Here is a 26,933-nt window from a genome sequence, read left to right as displayed (position 1 = left end):
ATTTGAGGCGCTGTTGTTTTGACTTTAATTTTAAAAAAAATTAGCTTGATAGCACAAGTACTTTTAGAGATATAGGGCGGTGGAGCCGTAAAAAAACACGTTTTCTTAAAAAACGTTTTTTTTTAGTTTTTGCGAAATAAAAAACATCTCGACCACCGAAAAATGTCGTAAAAAAAGGTTTCATACGCACAATTACATTATTAATGGATTCCACCAAGTCTCCTTTGGTTGTACGCCGGTTTTTTTTTCTCGAGAACTAAGCGACTTTTCTTACCAAATTTACTCTACTAAATGATTTTTTACCTTCACCGGTCGCTATTTCGTAACTATCACATAACTCACAGCGATCTTTTTTTGGTATAAAGAAGCTTATGTTAAACTCAGTATTGAAAAATCTTTGAATACATTACTAAGTTTGCAAAAGGAAGATTTTTATCTTGGCAGCTTTTTTTATAGTCTCTGTATAAATCTGCAAGGGTTTTCCCATCATCAATAAATTCTTTCGTGGTCTGCTTTCGCAGATAGTGACTCTCGATGCGAGGGATGCCTTTAATATGCTCACGAACTCCGATTTTAAAAGCTTCGTCAACTTTTCGGTGCTTTAGATGCTTACCCCTTAAATCTGGGTTGACAGAACCCATATTTAGTTTTTCAATTACTGTCCTTATATTTCTGGTGTTAATATCTAAAGTGGCCATAAAAAAATATTTACACACACGAATTGGTTCATCACTATTAATATAAAAGTAAAATGCATTGTTATATTTTCTAGGCTTTATAGTTTTGCTGTATCTATAGGTAGGTTTGATTGGTTTTAGGCACCTGTTAATAAAGTCTCTTTGTCTATTTATATCTCCGAGATCCCAGTATGTTTTAAAAATAGTGGCTCTTTGTGTTTTGTCAATTTTTGTGAAACATCTAAATCGGCATTTAATCCCGCAAGGAGGTTTTATTTGGCGGGCTTCGATTTTTTTGATGCCGACTTAGCTCTTGAGGTATAGGCTAACCCTAAGTTTCTTAGCTTCTTTGCCGCGTTACTTTTCCAATTATCTACATCTTATACTCTTTTTTTCCTTTGGTAGTTTTTTTTAGGGTAGAATCATTATCAGAAGCAATAATGGAAGCTTCTTGAGCATTAAAATCTTGGGTCAGGCTGGCTGTCAACGACTGACGCCCTCCTAGTATGGTGAGACCCATTAGGGCACGAGCTGGAGGCTGAGGAACTACTCGTACTCGAAGTTGAATCTGATGAACTCGAGTCCGATGAAGAAGTAGATGAATCTGTGTCATAATTAGGATCTTTCACCTAATCGTCATCGTTTTCTGAGAAAGATTCATTCAGTTGTGACTCATGTGCATCCAAAGGTTCTTTAAGAGTTGAAGCTATTTGAAAATCTCTGCGTTCTCCTAATGATGGTTTCTCGCATTGTTCGACTGGACAACTATTAAGATTTTGAGCATTTTCTAAAGAAATAATCATATTTTTTATAACTTAGTTTAAAGACACTTTTATTAAATAATTAACCTTGTTGCTCTAGGTGCTCCAGCAAACACTCACGTTCTAGTTCTAAATAACCAGGTTGTTCTTCACTTTCAATCACGTCAAAATCATTACTTTCAATCAAACTTGTACTAATCTTGTAATCTTGTCCCGAATCTTGTGCTGGAACAAAGTCTGCGTAAGTCTAAAGTTTTATTTAAAAAAAAACGTGTTGCCTTTACCTAATGTTGAGTTAGTAGAATTTAAACTCCCTAAATTCTCTTCGAAATTGGTATTTTGGTTGACCATTCTACTTTGATTGACCATCCACAGAGTGCGAGACTTTATTGAGTCGTTCATTTTTAATAAAGGTGTGATAAGAGGTGGCTAGAAAGAAATCATTGCAAAAATACCTATTTTTTTTTCGTAAAAAGGATGTAATTCCAAAATAAAAATTACAATTTTTTTTACTTTCTTTTAATATCTTTAATGTTAAATTTTGCGTGAATCATAAAACTTTTAATTTTTTTTAAAATTTTTTATATTATTTTTATCAAAAAAAGATTAATATTGTTTGCTTACTGCTTCATAAAAGACAACAAAGATGACTACAGATTAAAAATATAAAAATGAATTACTTACATGATCATAAAATTCGTACTAAACTCCAATATCTCCAAAATCTTTAGAAAATAATCACGATCCAAATTGACAAGTTTCTGAAAAACACTGTCTATTTCCGAAAAGTAATGGTTTTTCACTATAAAAGGGCAGATTTCTAAGAAAATAGTTCTTAAAAACTGTTACAATTCAAAGTGTTACAGTATTTTATTTAATAAATATATTATTTTGTAAACAAAAACACTGTTTTAAAACTGTCACAAATCAAAAAATTACGGTATATCACCACAAAAATAACAATTCTTAAGAAAATACCTCTCAAAAACTGTCACAATTCAAAATGATACACTATTTCATACATATAACCAACTCAACCGCCAGTAAAATTATTTTATTAAACTGTCACAACTCAAAATAAAACGGTTTTCTCGACAGACGGAGAAACTATCCTCACGCAATCGTGTTCCAACAGGTAATGCGACGGTGTTGTCGATTGCGTGGGGGGCTAAACGGTTAATAACAATCAGTCATCTAGCGACATCTAGCGTCCTGAGGATGAAGTATAAAAATGACGCTTTATAGGAAGAAAGATATGAATGTTTCAGATAATCCTATAGTATTATCGTTGATTGAAAAGGGAATCTCGCCTCTTCAATCAACGGTATTATCTTAAAAATGCATTTTTTTGAGTTGTGACAGTTTTTTTGCGGATATGCGATATGGGAAACGTATTATTGATTCATTCACTTAATTTTATTATTTCAGGTCGACAGAGGATATTAAGTTTGGAGATAAATGGTAATAGGTCCAATTTTAGTGTTATATTTTCTGTAAATTTATTATTTAGGTCAAATGAAGTGCTGAAAATTATTAGAAAACAAGAGAAAGTAACACCGGAGCAAATTTGCAAATCTTTAGGCAAACGACTCATAAAACGAAACATGGCGGTTCTTTTTGCCACTTTGTTAGGTATGTATGTAGTTTTATTTGCACGGAAGCATTGGTTATATTCTATATTGGATTCAGCCTGATAACAAATTATAATTAAAATTAAAAAACAACAGAGTTGATGAGTTAACCTAACTTTGAAAAAAAATATATTTTTGAAAGTTGATTATGATGCAATAAAAATAACTGGTTCAAACATATAAATAAATTGTATATGATTTCTATTGACTTTCAAGTAATAAAGTTCCTGCATTAAGATCTGTCTTTCTATAATAAAACCTAAACCAAAAACCATTTTTACTTATTTAAAGTTTTTAAAGGACAATTAAAATAAAACTTTGAATGTTTTTTTTTAAATATTGAAATTAAAATCACAGCTCGTTGCTCGTTGCATGAGCAATAAGAAACATGCATAGGCTACTCCACGACTTTATTTGCGTTAAATAAAGACGCGTTACGGCACTTTTTTACTCTCATTTACTTTTTAAACGCGTTAAAAACATGAGTATTTATTTATTTTATTTATTTTCATAAATTATTTAAATTTTTTAACTTTTCATACTTCTTGTAATAAATCTGATCCCTTAATTTGCTTGCGCAATTGACGAACAAACATTTTTACACCGCATCAGATTTTTAGGGAAGTAAAATTGTTTTTATTTTTTTAAGCGAAAATCATGCGTCGGATGAAAAAAAACCAAGAGATCAAATTTGCTAAAAACTGAATGGGGATTTTAAAAATAATTTTTATTTTAAGAAAAAGCAGTGGCGTAGGGGAGTTTTCTTGAACTGGACATTTTTATTGGAATGGCTCTAGCGGCTAAACGATTCATTTAGGAATTGAAATATTTATACCAACACTTGTCAGAAAATCAGGCTTTATATTTCTACACTTAAAAGTTATAAAAAGATAAGTCAAGATGTTTAAATTTTATTTTTCTTATTGTTTACCAAGTGTCCGATTCATGAACAGGTTTCTATGAAACGGACGGTTGTTCCCATGAAATGGGGTTCATAATTCATAATTAACTGATTACAATACAGTATAAAAATTTAAAAACATTTGTAACAGAAAAAATTTAACTTTCCCAGAACTCCACAAGAATTGTGAGCCCATTTCGTGCAAAGTTTGCACTGGGGCCGTTCTTCTTTGCTGTTTTGATATTCACCTTGACAGATTGGACAAACCGAATTTTCCTTTTCTTCTTCTCGATCACATGAATCATCTTTATTCTTTTCCACCATTTCTTCACACAATTCTTCTAGGTTAGCAGGTATCGGAGACTCATCGTGTAGTGATATTTCCGAGGATATATCAGTATCAGAATCGTAATCATTTTCAGCAACTTTCGATAACTTTATATTCATTTTAGTTTTCTTTGCTGGTACTTTTGCTTTTTGAGAGCCTATATTTGTTTTTCGTTTCCTTGCCTTTTCCTCAAATGCTCTCATAAGTTCATCTTTTTCGGAAGTGTCAGTTATAACAGCACTTTTTCCTTTTTTTCTTTTACTTCGGACTGATTTCCGTGGCATTGCTTTTGGATAGGGTCTAAGAACTTCAGGTGAAATTAGATTTAGTTCAGCCAAAGTTTACTGAATAAAATACAAGTTGCTTCACTCGGCGAAAAACCTTTTATCGTTCGATCTCAAAGGCAGGCCGCCGAGCTCCTCGCCGACGGGGAACTAGCAAAAAATGTAAAGGGGAATTCTGGTAAAAAATACCTATTATTTTACGAGTTTCGTCTAATTCGAACTGTAGGGGAAGACGGAGCACGATTTTATAATAACTGTATGATCTGGCATAAAATTATTATTTAATGTACCTACTTGGGAAAAATATGTAAATTGATAATACTTTAAATTATTTGTTTTTATAACCACCAAACTAAATAAATTTTACATTATCAAAGTTTACCTAATTCAAGAACTAAATGATTAAATTTTTTTTGTTAATAATTATAGGTACTTAGGTATCTTATTAAAGGTTGTTTTGGTATGACTGGTTTCATTAGGATTTATTTTTAAATCAAAGTCAAAAGTTTGTGTGAAAAAATGCATATATTACTGTTACTAAACGTAACAACTAAAGATAGACATAACTACTAAGTAATGACATGTTTGAATTTTCAATGATTGATTACTACACTTTTTGACGTTTTTGTTATTTTGTCAGACTAATAATAGCATTACCAAAGACATTATAAGTAATAAACGTAATGTTTCATTCATAACCAGCCCAAAAATGTGGAATTTTATTGTTTTAAAATTAGTAGTGAGAGAGAAAAGGATGGAGAAAGTGTTGTTAGTACCCCTTGGCAACAATGCATATTTTCAATTAATTTTTGTTTAATTTGTTGCCAGTGAGGTAGAGCTTATGCACTAGTGCAAATAATATTATAATAATCGACAAATTTGTAATTTTCATTTTCCCTCCCTTACAAATCGGGTTAGGATTGTGTACAGGGTGTTTCAAATTCGAGCCACATCATTGGGATTTCGGAAACGGTAAGAGATACAGGGTCGGTTAAATTGGGGCAAAGTTGCGTATTCTTATGCTTAACAAAATGCCGTTTTAAAATTTAAAAAATTCCGACTACGTACAAAGTTATTCGGAAAATACCGAAATTTTGGAAAATCGTTTTTATTTTTTTGTGAGGTTATTTGAAAACATATTTTAAAATAATTGACACTTTATTATTGTCACTTTTTCTCCTCTACCAGATGACGTCGTCAAATTTAAAATCCGACGTTTCGTCTTTTGGCAACCATCATCAACTTTATTTTTTTAAATACGGCCCTGGAATTTTTTTTACTCATTTTAATTCCCCTTTTTATTCTTAGAGAAATGACATATCACATAGTTTAATTTTCCAATATTTTGATGTCAAAAATTTACTTTTATTAAAAAAAAAGTTAATACTGTCCTGTTGTTTGAAATAAAAATTGTCTTGATGTTGTTTTTCAATCAATAACATGGTAAAAATATTGCTAATATGTTATATTATATTTTCACAAATTTTTCTGCAGGCCTGATGTCTAAGTCTCCGGCTGAATAACTTGAAAATTCTTATTAGCAAAGATGGCTTTGAATTAGAAAAAAATGGACGACCATCTGTCATTAATTGTTTATATCTGTTTGACATTTGGCTTTTTCGATATTTTGTGAAATCAAAAATGGTATTCTCCAGTAGCGAACAACGTGATATGGTCCAAATTTACTATTCTTTGAATAGAAATTCGCAACGCTCCTGCCAACAATATCTGGAGCAATATCCAGAGCGCCCCCAACCTAATTATACGTATTTCGGAGCTTTGGACAGGAACCTTAGCCTCTATGGAGGTTTCACTAAACCTCGAAATATGTATGGGACTCGAGTGCATCCTGAAACCGAGCAGGCGATTATTAATGCTGTAAGTTTTACAACGATATACTTTCACAATAACTTTTTATTAGATAGCTTTCGTTAAAGGTTACCCAAAATCCGCAAGGTTCAACCAGACAATTTTCCCGTGAATTGAATATGCCAAGTCCCCTATCCACAGAGTATTGAGAAAAAATCGCTATCGCCTTTATAAACTTCATATCAGTCAAGAACTTAGGCATGGAGATACCGATAGAAGGCTTCAGTTTTGCAATTGGTTGAACGAAAAACTGCAAGATGACGAAGACTTTTTAAACAAAATAATTTGGACAGATGAATGTAACTTTTCGACCAACGGGCTATTTAATCGGAATAATAAACATTTTTATTCAGTCGAAAATCCGAGACAAAACCGCGAAGTAAGAAGACAGGGGCATAATTCTTTCAATGTTTGGGTGGGTCTTTACAGGAATCGAATTTTGGGACCTATTATATACGACGGTAATTTAACTGCTGAGCGCTATTTAGATTTAATTCTGCCAAATATATTCGATGTTCTTGAAAATGAACCTCTTGATATTATCCGCGATTTGTGGTGGCAGCAGGATGGTGCACCACCCCATAATGGAAGGAATGTCACACGATTTTTAAATCATAATTTTCCTAATCAGTGGATTGGAAATCAAGGGGTGGTGCGCTGGCCAGCTAGAAGTCCCGATCTTTCCCCGTTAGATTATTTTCTTTGGGGCTATTTAAAGAACAGACTATTTAAGAACACCCCAAATGATATAAACATTTTACGTGCAAATTTATTGACAGAATTAAGGGGTATACGAGCCAGGACTATCCAGCGGGCAGTGTCTGGAAATTTACGTAGAAGGATACAGAAATGTATTGAGGTGCAGGGTCAACTATTTGAATATTTACTTTAAACTTAAAATATTGCATTTTTTCGCATTAAGTTCTATTATTTTTAGTTTGTGTTGTTCAACATACAAATTAGTAATAAATTATAGTTGTTGAATAGAAGTCCATATTTTGTAGGAGAATGCGTATATAAAGATTACAAATAGGGGAAGTCTTTATCTCCAAGAAACATGCATTTTTTTTTTCTTGGAGATAAAGACTTCCCCTATTTGTAATCTTTAATTATAGTTGTTACTATTGTTATTGTTAAAATTTAGTATAATATATCAAATTTATACTATTTTTACCATGTTAATAATTAAAAAATTTCGTCAAAAACATTGATTTATTCAATAAATGATAGTGTTAAGATAAATTATTACTTTTTATTTCAAACAACAGGACAGTATTAACTTTTTTTTAATAAAAGTAAATTTTTGACATCAAAATATTGGAAAATTAAACTATGTGATATGTCATTTCTCTAAGAATAAAAAACGGAATTAAAATGAGTAAAAAAAATTCCAGGGCCGTATTTAAAAAAATAAAGTTGATGATGGTTGCCAAAAGACGAAACGTCGGATTTTAAATTTGACGACGCCATCTGGTAGAGGAGAAAAAGTGACAATAATAAAGTGTCAATTATTTTAAAATATGTTTTCAAATAACCTCACAAAAAAATAAAAACGATTTTCCAAAATTTCGGTATTTTCCGAATAACTTCGTACGTAGTCGGAATTTTTTAAATTTTAAAACGGCATTTTGTTAAGCATAAGAATACGCAACTTTGCCCCAATTTAACCGACCCTGTATCTCTTACCGTTTCCGAAATCCCAATGATGTGGCTCGAATTTGAAACACCCGGTACTGTACAAATAATTTTCTATATCTATACGTGTTGTTTTCGTCGCTCTTGTGCGATTTTAAATAGAGGCGAAAAATATCATTACATAATTAATTAACCGTAATATTTTTCATGTGACGACGCTGGTGGTAAAAATACAAAAGTCTTTTGCTGTTTAAACGTAAACAAATAAACTTGCCGATGAAACGTTAAATTTAGATTTTAATGCTCTACTCTCTTTACTACACAAGAATCGTGCACCATGATCGTTTATTTTGGCATTAATTTTCTCCAAAAAAGTACGAAAACAACAAAAAACTGATAAAATATCTAAACACAAAACACGCCCTTAGACTCAATAATTTAAAGCGTTTATTTGTTTTAATTCCTTGGCAACATCGCTCGGGATTCATTCATAATTTTTGACAGAACTCGAAAAATAGTAAAACGTGTGTGAGACTTGTTTTTGAAGGTGGTAGACAATGGTACAGAGAAAACATCTTGTCGAACTTGCATTGTCTTATTTTATTTAATGTAAACTGACAGCAAACTACTATTCTATAGGCTTATATACTAGATGTGTGCATCCGTGAAAAGAGTTGGGGGGGGGGGAGGGGGGGAGGACACGCCTCTCTCTAGATCCTACACTGTCCTGAGAGTAGAGGCTTCCAGATGTTGGGTATATCGACGTTTGGCTGGCTAAAGATCCTCTGATTCTGTGAAATGAAAGCTGCCTCTACAAACTTCCTCTTCCGCCAGTGCTGTTCCTTGTGCAAAATCTTGGCTTCTGACCAATGGATATTGTGTCCATTATGCCACGCGTGCTCTGCTATTCCGGATTTGGAAACCTCTCCTCTTTTGCGTGAGACTGTAGCGCAACTAAATTTTTTAATGCTCCAAGATATTTTTGTTTTGACTGCTGCCTTTATTAATATTTTTGCTTTTAAATTAAGTCGATTTTTCTATGAATTTTATTAATTTTCGATTAGTTTTTTTTCATTATAAGCTCAGTTATGTTTCCGACTCAAATAACCTTTAAAAGGTATTACATTTTTTAATACTTAAAAAGCGGATAAATAGCTCTGGGAAAAGTGCAATATTGTAAAAGAAGGACAAAAGATGGAGAGGAAAATATATTTTGCCATTTTAAAATGTAAACAATGTAGTCTCTTAAGCTGGATTTATACAGACAATTAAAGTAAAATAAAATAAGAATAAAATAAGAAGTTGACCAAAATTCAACTTTCATATTTTATTTTATGTGAAAACGAAACTGCGCACGTTATTTTGGTCACAACACACCCTCTCAAAACAGAGAGGTACTATAACCTAGCATGTAACTGGTTAACCTTATTTCTTATTTGTTATTTTATAAATATATATATTTTATATATATATTTTCATTTTTCGGACATTAAAAAAACATTAAACCACTTCCACGCTTTGTAAAACAACTGTCTACCGAACAATAAGTCGACATTTTAATATAATAGATTATAATAATTTGCCAGTCCACTGAGTCCACCCGGTACAACTAGTAATAAAACGCTCGCACATCAAAACGATTTAGACTCTACTCACTGTGTAACGCAGCAGATTCGATTGTAGGAGCGTCGCCCGGTAAATGAAGTGAGGGGCGGTGAATAGGTAATTCGGCGCGTGGAGCCGAGTAAAGCAACTTGTATTTTATTCAGTAAACTTTGGTTCAGCTCGACCTTGTAATGTAATTGATCGATTTAAGTTCTCCACACTTTTAGAACAGCAAGGTCTAGAATGGTCAGAGCTAGTTGAAGGGATAAATTCCAAACAGGTGCTGTTAAACTTGGCGGTCTGCCCACAGGAATTTGAAGTGTTCAAGTTAGAAGTTGACTGAGAAACTATGTTCAATCCTCCAACTTCAGATAAATCATTGAACTTCTTGTCTTGTTCTTGAATTTCTTTGTTGCAAGGATTTTGCCTGTCGGTTACAGATGATGCCAGAAAGTCGTCTTCAGTAAATATTGATGAATTAAATGGATATATTTCTGTTTTCAGAAAGCTCCTACAAATATTGTTTATTGAAAAATATTCACTATATGCAACATTAACAAATCCTGTAACTTCGTATAGACTTTTTATAGATAATTAATTTTCATAAAAAAATAAACAAATAATAATAATAAAACAATTAAAAAAATAAAACAATAATAAACTTTTTATAGACAACGATTTTGCCAGGATTTGAGACAAGCCAATTATTTAATGCCACTTTGTACCTTGCCTTAAAAGGGCCGTAAACTGTCACATCAAGTGGTTGCATTCGGTGACTGCAGTGGGGAGGGAGTGTTAAAATTTTATTTTCCCTTGCAAAATTAATTACTTGTATATTTACATGAGTAATGTGGTTATCCATAATAATCAAAGCTTTATCTTCACTCGTGGGTTTAACATGGTTAACAAAATGCTTTAGAGACTCTAAAGCATTTTGTTATCATTTTCTATTTCTTCTGTAATCCATCCAGATGGATTTGCAAACCCTTTAGACCCTGTCGGTGCATCTTTAAGCATAATGTCCTTAAAATAAACCCGAGGAAACACGAATACAGGTGGCAGTGATCTGCCGGCAGCAAAAAAAGTGTGGTGACAAGCGTTCCTCTTTCGGCAGATGCAATTTGACCAACTTGTTTGGAACCCCTTACTGCTATAACTTTTTGGTGATTTTGTAACTGTCATACAACCAGTTTCACCCAGGTTCCAAATCATGTTGGCTGAAAACCCATATTTCTTGTACAACCTTTCTAATTCGGAAAAAAAGTGCCTACGTTTGATTTATTAAAACTAGATGCTCTGCTTAAAGACGTATTTTCTGGCTGCTCCGTCAGACAAATCCTTATTGCGTTTCATAAACCCATGAAGCCAGTGGATTTCAGCTTTAGAATTTTTTTTCCATTGTGGTGGAATAGATATGTTGTTCGCCAATGCAAACTGGTATGCAAGCTCTCTTGTTTGCGTGGTAGTTAAGCCATGACACATTTTCGATTTAACCCTTAAACGACAACATGAAAATATGTACACATAAATGACAACATGGGGTCGCCCCTATTTTAGATCTATGTGGAATGCCCACCTTTTGTGGTATATTTATTTTTATAAAAACAACACAAGATAAAAAGACTTTTTTAAAAGATTTATTAGGAAAAAACAACCAAATATTTAAATACAAAATTGACAAATTGCGTTTCTGTGTTCGGCGCATAATTTTCGTTCACACTTGATACATTGATCTCTGCCTTTCCTATCCTACGTCTGAGGACAAATAGAGTAGCGTTGACTTTTGTTGTTTTCTAAAAGACGTGGTGCCTGTCTAGAGATGTTACTTTCCGCTATACCCAATATCTCTAAAATTTGCAGCCTGAAACAAAAAATTTGGACTTTAGATCTATAAGCAAAAACACTATTTTTGTTCCTGTTACCTAAGAGTACTTGGTAAATTCGGAATTTCAAGCCTCCTCTTCATATGTTTTATAGTTAGTTCCTCGCCCAGCTGCAATAAGAACATTATTCGTGGAATTTTTTTATTAGTATTGCTGTTGTTTGCTTGGTAAATTACATACGAATTTACGGCACCTCCATCAAGCATGCCATAAAACTCGTAAAGGCCATCTTTTAGTTCTTCTTGATACTGATTTACCGTGACATAGCTGGTCAAAAACGTCAACACCACATTTCGTACCATTATAAAACAAATTAATTTCAGATTTGTCTGATAGGTTGTCAATTTCATTGCTATTATGCATTGTTGACATAAGAAGTACTACCTTTTTTTACTAGGAGAATGAGACACTTAAACCACATTTTCATCAAATGCAAATCTGTTACTCTCTGATATTTTTGGTTTAAGAAATTCGGTTGGTACTTCGGGTTTGTTTTTTCGTAGAGTACCTACTAATGTAAGTCCAACTTCCTTCAGTGATGTTGCTAAACCCATTGATGGAAACCAATTATCTACTGTGATATTCCTATTAAATGTTTGTATGGGTTCAGATAATTTTAAAACATATTGTGTGGGAATAGGAAGATTGCTTGGACGATCTTCCTTGCCAAGATAGGGTATTCCTGATACCATATAGAAAGTTTTGGCATCGCACATCATTACAATTTTGATGCCGTACTTATCGGGCTTATTTAGGATGTACATACGAAATGGACATCGCCCACGAAAGCCCAAAAGCTGCTCATCAGTAGTGACATATTCTGATGGGGTATAATTATTTCGACAATTTTCAACGTATCCTTCCCAAATATCTCGAATGGCACAAAACTTATCTTTTTCTTTTCTTTGGTTTGGTGTAGCCTTATCATCAAAACGAAGATTTTTTATGAGAAAAAAAAATCTGTTTTTACTCATGGTGGCTCTAAAAATTGGTGGGCCGAATTTTTTAGACCACAACTCGTCTAGGTTTACATGGTTATATTTTAGTCCCCCACTTATATACAGTAAACCAAAAAGGGCTTCCAATTCAATCTGATCGGTCTCTCCAATATATCTTTGGGGTTTTGAGAATTTTGCCTGATTTCTAATAATCTCTTCATTTGTATAAGTAACAATTTTTTGAAGGATATTATCATCAAAGAATAGTTTCCAGGCTTCATAATCACTTTTCGCATTACGTGCTTCGGTTTTAGGTCCCGGAAGATGTAGAACCAAATTTTTTTTCATAGTTCGGGTATTTTTGGTATAAAAAGGTTTCGAGTACCACTTATGGCCATTTCTCCCATAAATTACTTTTCTTTGAAGATTTACTAAAGGTATATCTTCATCGGATGATTCATTTTCACTTAGTTCATACACTATTTCGTCCGCATGTACTTCATCCATCTCTTCATAATCATCAGATTCACTTCCACTATCACTTAAGTCATTGTAATCTTAAATCATCGTTTTTTTGTTTCCAATATTGCGGTTGTAAACAAATTCATTGCCAGACGCACTTTTCGCTTTTTTTACAAGTACAGCTAATAAAGACTTTGAAATGCCGAAGTTTTTAGCTGCACTCCGAATCGACAAATCTTGGTTTACAACTGCATCTACAGCTTCACGAATTTCTTCGTCAGTCTTTCTTGTTCGCTTTGACATAATAAGCCAAGCCTAAAAGAACAAAATCGGTCAACTATTTTACCCAGAACTTTATTCCTTGTTTCCTTGAATCGGACACTCCGGTTCCCATGAATCGAACGTCCGATTCATGGATATCGTTGGTATCCAATTCATGGATTTCTTTACTTTAAAGTGAACCCGTATTTTTACTTTTATGGTTTAAAATATAAATGAGATCAACATACCTGGGTGAAACTAGACCTAGTAAGCAAACAACCAACACAAAAATCTTTCGGATATCTTCAAAAATAGCCAGTCTAAATAAATTCTTAAAATAGGTAAATATTTACTTTGCTTGCCACAAATATTTCACTGAGTGTACTAATACCAAACGATAACGCCGGCGCACCGATACTAACACCACCACGTGTTATACGGTCAACTAATATACAGTAGGCATTAGAAATAGGTAGGTATGCAACCAAACATGCATAAACCGATGTGTCCGTTTCATGGGTTGTCCACTTCAAGGGAACTCTCCCCTACTATTTTTTTTACTAAAAATATTCAATAGAAGACCTGTAAGGATGCCACTGGAAGAGAAAAAATTTTTTTGCACATCAAAAAATTCGTCTTGATGCATAGAATACATGTACCAAATTTCATAAGAATGTCTACAATATTGTTTTAAGTTATTATTAAAAAACTTATTTTTTTTGAAAACTTTGACAACCTGTATCTCAAAAGTTAAGACGTTTAGGACATATGTTCATAGAATTTCTTTTTCTAGAAATGGGTCCAGGAATCCTAAATTTAAGTCCCTCTATGAGAAAAAAACATATAAATGCCTGAAATATTGTTAAAAATGCCTCTATAGGTCTATGAGACATGAACAGTTTCTGCAATTTTCTAGACAAACGCATTTAAAATTCCTTAATATACCCCCTTATATATTAGCATGTCTTTAAGGAATACTTTGTATGTTTTTTAAAAAATGTGCATATTTACTAATTTTTTGTATATTTTACAGCATTGGCAAAAGAAAGATTGGTGTGTTTGCTAGCTGCGCCCAACTCAATTGAATTAGAGTATGTCCAACCAAATCATGTAGTTTCAGTTTAAGATATTCAATTTTTTTTAAATTTATGTCAGTGAAGTGATGTTGACCTTAGTATTAAATACTAAAATTTAGAAAACATGTTAATTTTCAGAAATTTCAGTTCCTAGAACAAATAATTATGTATTTTTTTAGTTTTAAAGTTTACATTAAATGCAATAAAATATTTAGAAAAAAAAATGTTTTATTTATTTCAATATAGACAAAATACACGAATTCTCTTTAATTCATATTTCATACACATTATTTCAAACGTTTTGATTTTGCTTTTGTAAAATTGAGGATTTTTTTCAATATTTTAATGTACATAAATTGGGGAAAACAAAACAAACTAAAAATAAAGCTTCCATAAGTTTATGATGAGTCATTACCTGTGATCTATCTAGTTTTTAGTAAGCAAGATAAGTATATTTTGATTATATTTTTAATTTAATTTTACTTTAATTACCTTGATAACGGTAGTAGATATAACTACCGAAACGTTGGTTCAAATTAGGTATTTTTTAAAAAGTAGGTGTTGTTTTTATCGTTTTTTAATTTTAATCATAAAAATATTAGGTAGGATATTGAAAAGAAGAAACGAGCTCAGGGATTAATAGATTAAACCTCAGCTCCTAGGTATATAAAAAAAATGTATTATACCTCAAGTAAATTATTGTATTTAAAACTTATTGAAATTAAATTAAATATATCGAACGGTATCATTATAGTTTTGAGTTCATATTTCTTTTAAATACGTGAATAAGTCTATTTTCTTCTTCCTTTCAATTTTTGAGCGTGAGATAGTATTTTCTAAACTGATTTTTGCTATAAGTGACGTAATACCCAATAAAATATAAGTAAGTCTGTCTGTTTTTTTTTTTTAGAATATGGGTGGATGGTATGGTGGTCGACCGTTGGGAGAATATAGGGTATTAAATGATATGTACAAATTAAATGTAGTTTATTTGTACATTCGCATTCTTTACTTAACTAGGATTAGAAAAAATGAATATTTTGGTGTTGTCTGAAATTTTTTCTTGAAAATACTAATAGCTTTCAGTTATCTTTGTACCTCAAGTGCTTTAGTTCACAACGAACGATAAAAACGATACAGTAACGATTTCAATTAAGTCCTGAGATACTCCATCTGATATACTGTGATACGAAGATATCTTCCCATTATACGTTATCACTTGCTTTCTGTTGGTCAAATAATTTCGTAAAACTAGGTTCATTTTTACATAGCCCATTGTAGTGGAATAATGAGCCAATTATATCATGACTAAGAGCATCGAAAGCCTTATTAAAATCCAATAACACTATAGCGGCTAATATTTTTTTATATTAATTTCATCTGGTAAAGTTAACTTAAAGTTAACTTTACCAGATGAAAGTTAAGTCATTTTTTAAAAAAACAAGATTTAGTATTTGGGGTAATTTTATTTGAGGCCAAATGTTCGGATAACTGGCGTGCAAAATTTAGAATAATGCAAACAAAAGGTAGTAGGAAAGATTGATATAATACCACAATATAATACCTTTTTCCAGATAGATGGAAATGAATCTTGATCATTGCAGTAGTTTATTAAGTGAGTTATATATGGTAAAATAAATGGCAGTCACGAATTCAAACACTTAATATTGATTGTGTACGTTATTTGTTGAAATAACGGGTAATTTGGATAAAATATGGGCTATCAACGAATTCCAAAGACAAAGCTATGATCCTTGGTTCTGTGTACTTTCCTTCCAATTCTGCAGCAGTCTCATATGAGATATTCATGGGCAAAATAGAATTTCTTGAAAACAACAATCTTGAAGTATGTTATGTGTTACTGTGTAATTTTAATCTGTTCCATGTTAGGTAGAGTAAAAAGAAGTGAAAGAAGAAAACTGAAGTAAAATCTCAAGCTGCGCAAGCTCTTCTTGATAAATCTTTCTACTTAGAATTTCACCAAATTAAACGCATCTTTAATTCTTTTCAGAAAATTCTGGCCTATATATTTGTGGACTCTTATTGCGTCAAAGAGTGTGATGCACCTCTCACCAAATGAGATCTGCATCATGTTTAACTTCTTTTTACTTTTGGTCAACAAGCTATTCCAGCAATAAGAAATAGTAATGAAACACTGGTCTACAAATGTCACCAGGCCAACTATGAGGGTCTCAATGTTTATGTTTTAAGCACTTGGTGCTTACGAGTACAGGCCTTCTATGACATACTGATTAAACAAATAGAACTATACGTATCCAAGAAGCTCATAAAACATGACAAATATCCAAAATGGTACAGCCCTTCGACATAAAAGTTTCTAACATAGAAAAATGTAGCCAATCACAAATACAAAAGATTTGGTTCAGCTGATGATTATTTGATTTCCTCAAATCTGCAAAGAGAATTGAAATACTATCATATTATAGAAATACCATATAGCATCATATTGACCTTTGTTATGCTAAATTCATCTCAAACAGAGAACACACCATTCCAACTAATATTAAGCAATTTTGTATATACATAAACTCTCAAGTACTGAAGGACACTGTTAGTCCTACCGTAATGTATCCTAATGACATTCGATTGTGTGATTCTCTACTTAGGCCATTCTGCAAGTGCTATCGATTAGTTCTCCAACACACCCTTTGCCACCAGCCTCTTCACTCATCAGTATACAGAGAAAGAAATTTGAATGTAAGTAAGAGTGTTGGACCTGACGGAATTCCATCTGCATTTCCATCTGCATAAGAACTGCTTAACTTCATATTTCCTCCCACTATGTAGGGTAATCCAGGAAATATTTAATGATTCTCTTATTCTTGTTGGAAAAAATCTGCAGTCTTCCCAGTTTTTAAATCGGGTAACAGGTTTGATGTAGTGAAATACAGAGGAATCTGTCTTCTTCTCATTATATCAAAAGTAATGGAATGGGAAGTATGGTTTTTACAGAGGACGTTCAACCACTTCTAACCTGACTGTATATCAAAACTTCGGAGAAGGGCTGTCAAATAGATTCTCTCTACAAGAGCTATTAAAGGCCTTCGATAGTGTTAACCATGCTCTTCAGAAAGTTTGATTACCCTCCTGAGAAATCTGTTGGTGGTTCTTTTTACGGCTGGATAGTGTCATATTTATGCGACTGCACCCAGTTTGTTTCTATTGGAGGAGCGATCCCTAGAGTGGTGAAAGTCACTTCTGGTGTTCCCCAGGGTTCGCATATTAGTCCTGTACTCTTCACTGCTCATACAACAAGTTATAAAACTGTTGGTTTTTGGGACAGTTTTTGCCAGACGACATGTATGCCAATTAACTAGAGTTCTTTAGTGCAGTTACCACAGATACGAGCTTGCATGGAGACTTGGACCTTTTTATCACAAGAACTATCTTACATGTCTCACAGTGTAAGCACGTCACATTTATTTTATGAAAAACTCACTAAATCAAATCAAATTACTGACTTAGTAGTTATCTTTGACAAGATTTTAACTTTAACCTGCACTTGGATAATATAAAATCGCTTATAAAATGCTGATTCATAAAAAGAACTTTAATAACTGCTATTAGAGCTTTATCATGCATTTATAATGCCTTAGTAAGAAGCTTTCTTGAATATTGTAGCGTTCTATAGTCCACAGCTTATGCCTGTAATATAGAAAGGATTGTGAGTTTGGTTTTAGGGGAGGCGTAAAAATAATATTTGGATATACAACATAAATGTAGAAATTTTAAGCTTTATCTGTTATACCCGTTTTTTATATTTTATTTTTAACGATTACCAAGGTACTACTACTTGGAAACTTAACTAACTTTTAACATTTTTCTTTAGCCAGTTTTCTTCACATCCAACAAAGAAAAAAAAGCATTAACTTCGTCACACCCACACAACACAGAAATTTGTCGTATACGTAATTTATGAGTAAAACCGGGTCTTTTTTTACACCCTTTTTGTTTTAAATTTATATTTCCGAGGGCGGTCCCACAAGTACCTAGCCTCACCGCCTATTGGAACCACTATCATAAGAGAAAATGTACAATTATGTAGTACATTCTCGTAGACGGCTAAATCAGCTAAATCAAACTTGTAGTTTTGTTTTGACGGCATGTGAAAACGGTGGTGTCCGCAGACTTTAGAAAAATGGAAAAAGAACTATATTGGTCGGTGATTCGATTCTTGTTTTTGGAAGAAAAATCGCGCAGCGAAATCAAAGAGTGCTTGGATCCTGTGTATGGTGACTCTTCTCCTTCGATGGCAACCGTCAAAAATTAATGGTTATAATAGGTTTAATGAGTTTCAAGGTGGTCGCACGTCGGTTTTTGATGAGTCACGCCCAGGTGCCCCCAAAACGGCTTCCACGGGGGAAAATGTGACGAAAATCCACGATCTCGAAGGCGAAGACGGTCCCATCGGCCAGAAAAGTGATGGCCACCGTTTTCTGAGATCCACAAGGTGTGATCCATATCGACTACCTGGAGAAGGGCAGAACGATCACAGAGCTCTACTATGCGGAACGATTGGGCTAATTCGACGCCAAATTACATAATAAACGATTTGGCGAAGAAAAAAATACTCTTTCACATTGACAACGCGCCGACTCATACCTCCGTTATCGCCACGACTAAATTTGGTTGAATTGGGCTACGAACTTCTGCCCCATCCATGGTATTCGCCAGATTTGACCTCGTGCGATTTCTTGTTTCCAAATTTGAAAAATCACTCGTCAAGCAGAAAATCGAATCAAATGAGGAGGTTATCGCCGCCAGGGAAGCTTACTTTGGAGACCTCTAGTAAACGTAATTTTCAGACGGATTGAAGAAGTTTGAGCATCGCTGGATGAAGTGTATTGAGTTAAAAGGAGACTATGTAGAGAGATAAATTGTCACTTCTCCCAAATTTTGGTTTTTTTTTGTAGGCTAAGTACTTATTGGACCACTGTCGTAATACCGCCGAAGGACGTCCGCTATTCTTAATTTCCACTTTTGTTTCTAAACAGCAATTGCTAAAAGCAAGTTTTTTCAATTCACACACCCTCAGTTTCTACTTTTTTTACAATCACGTTATGATTAAAAAAAGTCCGCGTTCACCGCCAAATAAAAAAAGGCGCAACCCCAAATCGTTGCGTAACAAAGCGAAAATCCGGTCACGGGCTCAATCACGTCCACAGCACCGTTTCCTCCGCACCGCGTTCAATCACCCGATCGTGCTAAACTGCTCAAATCGTCTTTGATCGGCGTAACCCCCCGCTAAACATTATTTGCCTTGTAATATGGACGTTGGTGTTCTGCGTCCATCCATCGAAGAAATACTCGACAGTTTGTTGTGCAGCATCAATTTAATAATGTATTATTTTAAATTATCTAATTTAAAATAATACATGTTTCTAAAAATACAGTGGTGTCCTAAAAAATACTTTCACAAAATATGTATTTCTTATTTATTATACGTTTATTTCTTTTTGTTATTCTTAAGATAAAAACTAAACATAAAAAAAACAAAAAAAATAATGTAAACCAATTGTATTGTACCTGACTTATTTATCGGAATTTTTGCATTTTTGAACGCATTATTGTTACAAACGTTGCTATACTCCAAATTTAGCAAATACCTATCATTTAAACCTAATCTTTGTCAACATATTCATCCTTTATTTGATAATTTTTTTTTTAATTTTTGTATTTTTTGGTAAATTTTAATTTAAATTACATCAAAATATGGAGTTTACTTTTATTAAGTATGCAGATATGCATCTCTTCTATGGTCTGGCGTCTTGCGATGCATTGAAAGCAACAAGATTGTACGAAGAAAGATTTCCCAATCGCATTATTCCGGATCAGAAAACATTTCAACGTGTTGATCAACGTCTAAGGGAAACTGGTAGGTTTCTGTTTTCCACTTAATGAGGTAATACTTTAATAATTTTAGGATGTTTTGAAAAAAAAGAATAATGGTGGTCGGAGGAGAACAGCACGTACAGTGCAATTGGAAGAAAATATTTTAGACGCTGTAGCTGACACTCCTACAACGAGTACTCGAAAATTAGCCGCTCAGCTTCATTCGCCCAAAACAATTGTACATATGGTACTTCAAGAACAACTGTTGTACCCATATCACTTACAAAAAGTGCATGAACTGCCCAGAGATTTTGCTCCTAGAATACACTGCAAACTGGCTGTTAGATCAGCAGCGAAATAACCCTCACTTTATCAGCACGATTCTTTTTACGTTGAAGCAGGGTTTACCAAAAATGGAATTGAAAACTTACATAACTCGCATGTATGGGCTGATGAAAATCCCCGTGATACTATTATTTCTCATCATCAACATCAATACCAATCAATAAATATCTGGGCAGGAATTATTGGCAATTTTTTGATTGGGCAATTTGAACTGCCACCACGTTTAAACGGAGAACTTTATTTGGATTTCCTCCAGAACAATCTTCTAGATTTATTAGAAGATTTGCCCCTTGCAACCCGCCGAGATATGTATTTTATGCATGATGGAGCCCCACCCCATTTTAGCCTTGCTGTAAGACACCTCTTAAATAATACTTTTGAAAACCGTTGGATAGGTCGAGGAGGACCTGTTGCTTGGCCTCGTCGGTCTCCCGATCTAACGCCATTAGATTTTTATCTATGGGGTCACCTCAAAACCACAGTATAAAGAAACCAGCAGTCGCACTTCAATAAAAATACATTGGCTTGAATAAGCGAGTTCGGTGCATGTGTACTAACGCAGGCGAGGCATATTTGCTTATAGTAGGGATGCCGCTGACACTCGCTACGGTCCACGCGGCTTTTGCCTTGGCTAGAGCCGGACTTAAACATTTTTTTAGATGTTATTATCTTGTAAAATAAAAATACCTACATAGTACAAATATTGATTTTTTAATATAAATAAAGTTCATACATTAACAAAATATTTAAACAAAAATAAACATCGCATTTCTACATCTAACAACGACGATATAGAAGAATACGTGCAAAAAGTTAATTAGGTATGTACCACGATACACTCACGACGGTATGTTCCTCGTTTGACACCAATTGGTTCATTTCGCGCAATGACGTAGTCTGGCAAGTAGCGTCTGATTACCGTCCAATTCCTATCACTTTCTCGGTTTATTTTATGGCGTTGTTTGTATAGCTTTTCTGAAATTTTTGGAAGCTGGCGAGTTTTATTTATTTACGTGTTACGTGGTTATTGTGTATTATTATTAATTTATATTAGAAGTGAATTTAAAATTAGATAAGCATTATTTTATTAAGTTGTTTTTTGTTTTATCAAAATGTCTAGTTGTGCCGTGGCTACATATAAAAACTACAGTCGAGTTACAAAAGGAACCAATATAAAATATTTTAGATTTCCTAATTTTTTGCAATAAAAATTTTATCTCATGTAGCCGTGGTCAATACCAACTTTCTTATTTTAAATAGAGTACCCTGTATGTGATAACATTTTTGGATTCTACACAATATTATAAACATTTTGGTGCATCACATGCCCTAGTTGTATTCAACTGTTTAAAATAAGAAAGTTGGTATTGACCACGGCTACATGAGACACCCTGTATACAAAGTTTTTAAAGCAAATAATGCGCAACCAAAAACAAAAATCCACGTGTCCGAGCCGAACGTTTTTTTTTTCGTACACACCCCTGAATTTTAAATGAATTTAGACATAACTTTTTGGACGCACTGTATACCCTTAAATTAATATTTAATTTAACATTTTAGCACGAATATGTTCAGTCCATTTTAAAGAAGACTGCTTTGAAATACCTCTGAGAGAACAGCTATTAAATTACACTCCCAAAAATGCACACCATTTAAAGTACAATTCCGTGCCAACATTAAATAAAGGCAAAAATTTTGACCTGATTTCCCTGTTATTAATTCAACTAAAACAATAAACTAAATATATCTGTGGTATATACTTATTTCTCATTAATATAAAAGCACAAGGCTTTTGAACTTGAAATAATTGGCAAACAATAAATAATAAGTACCTACTAATTAATAATATTATGTGTTAATTAGTTTAATAACTATTAAATACTAATTATTATGTACCAAAAATATCTAGTATCCTTCAAAAAATCGCAGAAATATCAAATATACCATCTAATTATGCATCGCGCCTGAGAACCTTGTCTGCCGCATTACGTCACGCGACGGCCGGGCGGATGCGCAAGAACATACCGTTGTGAGTGTATCGTGGTATGTACCATAAATTTAAGAAACCATTCTTTGAGTAATTTTAATCAAAATCACAAAACAAACACACAAAAGTCTTTATAGAAAACGCTACGCTTTGTAAAAACGCTATCAAAATAGTCACTAAGTACGGCGCTGAACTAGGCGATACACCTATGAACACAGTTCGATAAACAGTGAGCTCGGCATCCGGAGAACATGGCTGCGGCATGGCTAAGGATGCTATTAGTTCGCTTACATTTGAAGACATGAGTTGATAAAGGTGCTATGTCCACTTTTTCAGATATTGAGTAATTGAAGGAAACGCGTTTTCACTTATATATTTTTTTTAATAAATTTTATAAAAATTACCAATATCTTATTAGATTAGAATCGTTTTGTACTTTTTTATATAATATTTTTTGTTTTTCTAGAATTTATACTTTTTTAGTAATTTTAATTTTAATGGACATAGCACCTTAATCAACCAACATTTTATGCAGATGTTGGTATAAACTTGAGTGGAGAAAGGTGTTATGTCACCTATGTTGTATTTAAATTTTTAAAAATAATAAAAAAAACTATTAAATAATCTGGAAATTAAATTTTATTTGCAGATTAACAAAAGCAAAGTAAGATACATTAAAAATTTATAAACAAAGACACAAAAACATTTAAATTTAACATGAATTACGTTTTTTCTTAGGGTTTTTAAAACATTCTTCTAAAACAATATCATAATACCATTTATACTCTGCTGGAATAAACTTAAGTTGATCTTGTAGATTTGAAATTTTTTCAGAAGTCAAACCACCGCATTTAGGTAACTTTTGTAAAACAACTTGATTACTTTGTACTATCAAACTAGTTTTGTAAAAGTATTTTCCAAAACAACTTACTCTTAGCCACTTCACTTTATCTCGAAAATTTATTTTTTGGTCAAGACTATTAGTGAGTCTTTTGTTTAAATGAAGTTTTGCAGGTAGAGTTTCAAAGCAATAAAAAAAATGTTCCATGTTAAGGCATACACTTTGTTTGGTACTCGCAGATCTAATAATTTCCCGATATTGGTCTGGTATATAAATATTCTGATGTTTTCTAAGAACCTTTTCTATTCTTCCAAAGTCTCTGTCAGAGTCAAGGTAACTGTGACCAACTTCGGGAAATGTATGGTCAATGATCTTAAATATTTTATTTAATATTAGGTATTGAAAAAGGTTAATAATGGAGAAGTTTTTGTTTTGTCCCCCACATTGATCTGACCAAATTATTAAATGATCAATTTGGGGATTTTCTTCTTTAAGAAGCAGACAAAATCGTAGCAAACAGCAGTCCATGTAAAAAAATAGGACTTATGACCAGAACTGGTTAAACAGTGGACTCCAAAGTTGTATAGCCACATTTGTCTTAAATAAAAAGATTTTGACGTTGATAGCTTTGGCAAAGGCATCGTTTGTTGAAGATCCATTGTTATGTAACATTTTTCTTTGGACATTTTTACTGCTTCGCAATCAACTTTCTGCTGCGCAAAAGCAAGTTGAAAATTATTCGAGTGCTCTAAAGAGTTCTCTCCAGCATCGCATAAACTGCAAGTATCACTTTTTGGTACACCAAAAGATAAGTTAAACCTTGTTTCAAATATATGTCTGTAAAAAGAGGCCTTTACGAAATATTTAGTTTCGAGCTTTTTTGTTTGACAATCCTCTATATACAGTTGATGAAGTCGGTTAATATTTAGTAAAGGGGAAAGGTATTTTTTATGTGGGTTTTTAGTCCTAGAATAATGTGATTCTTCTGAAGGAAACTGCTTGATATGATTTTCAATGCAGTTTATTACTTCATCGGATATTTTTTTTGGATTTTTGTGATGCCCTTGCTTATGTGGTGAGGGCATTACCTGGCCAGATTTTAAGTCATTTTGAGCTTTAAAGACTTTTTTTCGTCCAATTCGGTATAAAGAGCAGAAAGCATCTTTACACACTAGTGTATTTTCTTTATCACACGTAATAAAATATTTAAAGCTGTAAGCTTTCGTTTTTATATTTTTACGAGGGCGGTGACGATTAACTTCCTGCATCTTAATACTTTTAAAAATTAAAATATTTTTGGAATTTGTATCTAGCTTATAAAATTTTCTTAGAATTTCTTCTCTGCTTGCAATACTAAATTTCTCAGTACAGTTTATTCTACATTTTTCTTTACACAGAAAATCTCTTTTAATTGTTTTTGCTTCCATCACTTTACCAGTCTTTTGAGAAATATATTCTTTACCTTGTTGTCTTAACTTTGCCGCTTTATTTCGTTTCCAATTATCAGGTTTCCGGACTCTTTTTTTAGTTATTTTTAAAACTGGTTTAACAATTTCTCTTTTACTTATTCCATCGGCAGTAACATGGAATTGCTGGTTATGGTCTTCTATACGTATTTCCCGAGGTATTTCCTCCTGCACTTCGTCAATGACGTCAATCCTATCCGGGGTTTCCCTGCTGCTTGTCGGAACCTTAAAAATATCTTAGTTATTTATTAAATTTATACTTATTTCCAATTTCTATTTTTATTTCTTAATCTTAAAATTTTTTAGCTTTACCTTTTTAATTTTTTGGTTATCCGGAAACATTTTACGTTTGACTCTATCAACATCCGGATATTTGTTTATGAGACTCGTCGAATAAGAAATATTTGAGTTATCAGAATCCTCTTCTGAATCTTCTTCACTGGAAGGGGAATATTCGCTGCCTGATATAACACTTTCATCAGTACAATTATCCATATAGTCTAAAAATTTAATTTATGTACATGGGTAGGTATGTATGTAATAATAACTCAAGTAATGTATATTATATATGTATTTTTTTAAATAAAAAATTGAATCGCATCGAGGGGGTAAATTGTTATTAAAAAGAGATCATTAATTCATAAAGGTAGTAAAAAATGTTTTAATATGCTTACCTGCTTTAGAGTTAACCTTCTTTTGAAGCCCACTAGTGCTTGGCTGCTCCAAAATCACCGCATTGGTATTGACCTCTAAGGAAGTACAAAATACAGTTTCTATCTACAAAAAAATTCTCTATTCAGACTTACCTTTATTTAAAACACACCACTTCTCGACCCCATGTTGAACGATGTGATAAACAACAAACATAACCTTAAAATGTCACATGGCACCTACCATGTAAATAAAACTTTCCCACTATCTAGTGGATAAAGGTGCTATGTCCTTAAATATGGACATAGCACCTTTATCTAATTAAAAAGGGTACTTAGTCATAGGACATAGTACCTTTATCAATTAAAATAATCCTTATTATTAACAATTTAAGAATCTTGAGTTATTCAGGGGTTGTATTACGACTTTAGGTAACCAAATATACAAATAAGTCATTTTTTGAAAAAAATGGACATAGCACCTTTATCAACTCATGTCTTCATTTTCGAGCGGAGTGCGACTGCTGGTTTTTTTATGCTGTGTCAAAACCTTGGTGTATTCCACCTCAGTCGATACTCGGGAAGAACTGCTCCAAAGAAGTACATTTCATTGTGATAATATAAAAAGCAATCTTGGGTTATTGTGGCGAGTGCAGCAGTCCTCGATTCGTCGTGCCCGCGAATGTGTTAGAGTTCACAGAGCCCACGCCGAACCGACTTATGAAGTTTTTGATAATTAATTGTTTATTGCTCGTATTGAAGAATTTAACTTTTGTTTACATATTTGGTTTTTGGCATTTTTTTGTAAGTTGTTTTTTCTAATTTAAAAACATACACTCATCATAGGTTTTTTTTATTATTTTGTAAAAGTATTTTTTAGGACACCACTGTATTTTTAGGAACATGTATTATTTTAAATTAAATGACTTACATCGAAATTTCTCTGTTCTTTAAATAACTAGCGTACTTATCTCATTTAAAAAAAAAAAAAAAAAAAAAAAAACATTGGCTCGTTTATTATTTTTTTTCTCCAAAACGGTTCATTTTATCGATAATGAACAAGAGTACCTTTTTTTTAGCCTAGGGTTCAAGGTATCCAAATTTATTTTTTTTAGACTTTAACATACAGGGTGTTAAAAATATAAGCATTAAAGTGTACAACCTAGTCTGCCCCTGGTAAAGTAAACAAGGTAAATGTATTTTAAGGATGTCATTTTAAGAGGTCCCTAATAGTGTTCATCACCTAAAATTTTTATTAAATTCTACCGGGTAGTATAAAAGTAATTTATGAAAAACCAATTTCCAGCAGCGTCCTTTAGGAGGCTGTATCTTCATAAAAGAAGGCCTGTAGGAATTCTTTTTATAGGAACGTTCGGTATTATTTTTCGATGTTCTATCTGGATCCGAGAGATTTCCCACATGAACCGGGACACCCTGTATATCATCTGTCCTGGCGTAAAATAATATCACTGCGAGAATT

General features: G+C 32.9%; 2 protein-coding genes and 2 long non-coding RNA genes across 6 annotated transcripts in view; 2 read left to right on the top strand and 2 right to left on the bottom strand.

The window, feature by feature from the left end:
- The window catches only part of LOC126733811 (titin-like), a 150,617-nt gene extending 136,082 nt beyond the window's left edge, over nt 1-14,535 (top strand). For both annotated transcript variants that reach the window (XM_050437225.1, XM_050437224.1), the window contains 3 exons: nt 2,867-2,899; nt 2,949-3,070; nt 14,269-14,535. In XM_050437225.1, the coding sequence (XP_050293182.1) occupies nt 2,867-2,899; nt 2,949-3,070; nt 14,269-14,360 (247 nt within the window). In that variant the 3' untranslated portion in view covers nt 14,361-14,535. The remainder of the gene's footprint in view (nt 1-2,866; nt 2,900-2,948; nt 3,071-14,268) is intronic.
- Nucleotides 1-26,933, top strand: part of LOC126733819 (uncharacterized) — a 308,547-nt gene that overhangs the window by 241,409 nt on the left and 40,205 nt on the right. The window lies entirely within an intron of this gene.
- On the bottom strand, nt 101-2,050 carry LOC126733822 (uncharacterized). The gene is made up of 2 exons (XR_007659878.1): nt 1,526-2,050; nt 101-1,464 (listed from the first exon to the last, which is right to left on the bottom strand). It is a non-coding gene; the product is annotated as an uncharacterized LOC126733822 (long non-coding RNA).
- LOC126733813 (uncharacterized) lies at nt 22,786-25,620 on the bottom strand. 2 transcript variants are annotated; one of them, XM_050437228.1, is made up of 3 exons: nt 25,478-25,620; nt 25,116-25,303; nt 22,786-25,028 (listed from the first exon to the last, which is right to left on the bottom strand). In XM_050437228.1, exons 2-3 carry the CDS (start codon nt 25,296-25,298, stop codon nt 23,799-23,801), a joined length of 1,413 nt encoding a protein of 470 aa, XP_050293185.1. In that variant the 5' UTR covers nt 25,299-25,303; nt 25,478-25,620; the 3' UTR covers nt 22,786-23,798. The 2 variants fall into 2 exon arrangements, with proteins under 2 accessions (XP_050293185.1, XP_050293184.1); XM_050437227.1 differs by having other exon boundaries at nt 25,116-25,620.

This window comes from Anthonomus grandis, chromosome 3 (genome assembly GCF_022605725.1).
Source record: "Anthonomus grandis grandis chromosome 3, icAntGran1.3, whole genome shotgun sequence".
NCBI classification, from domain to species: Eukaryota; Metazoa; Arthropoda; class Insecta; order Coleoptera; family Curculionidae; genus Anthonomus; species Anthonomus grandis.
Note: the sequence above shows the minus strand (reverse complement) of the source record. Positions and strands in the feature narration are given on the sequence as shown.

What these genes read in the sequence shown, in the direction of transcription:
- LOC126733813 (XM_050437227.1), bottom strand. Translation starts at nt 25,298, where the DNA reads ATGGATAATTGTACTGATGAAAGTGTTATATCAGGCAGCGAATATTCC. An exon ending in ATAACCAAAAAATTAAAAAG is followed by an intron (nt 25,029 to 25,115) that starts GTAAAGCTAAAA and finishes GATATTTTTAAG; the next exon opens with GTTCCGACAAGCAGCAGGGA.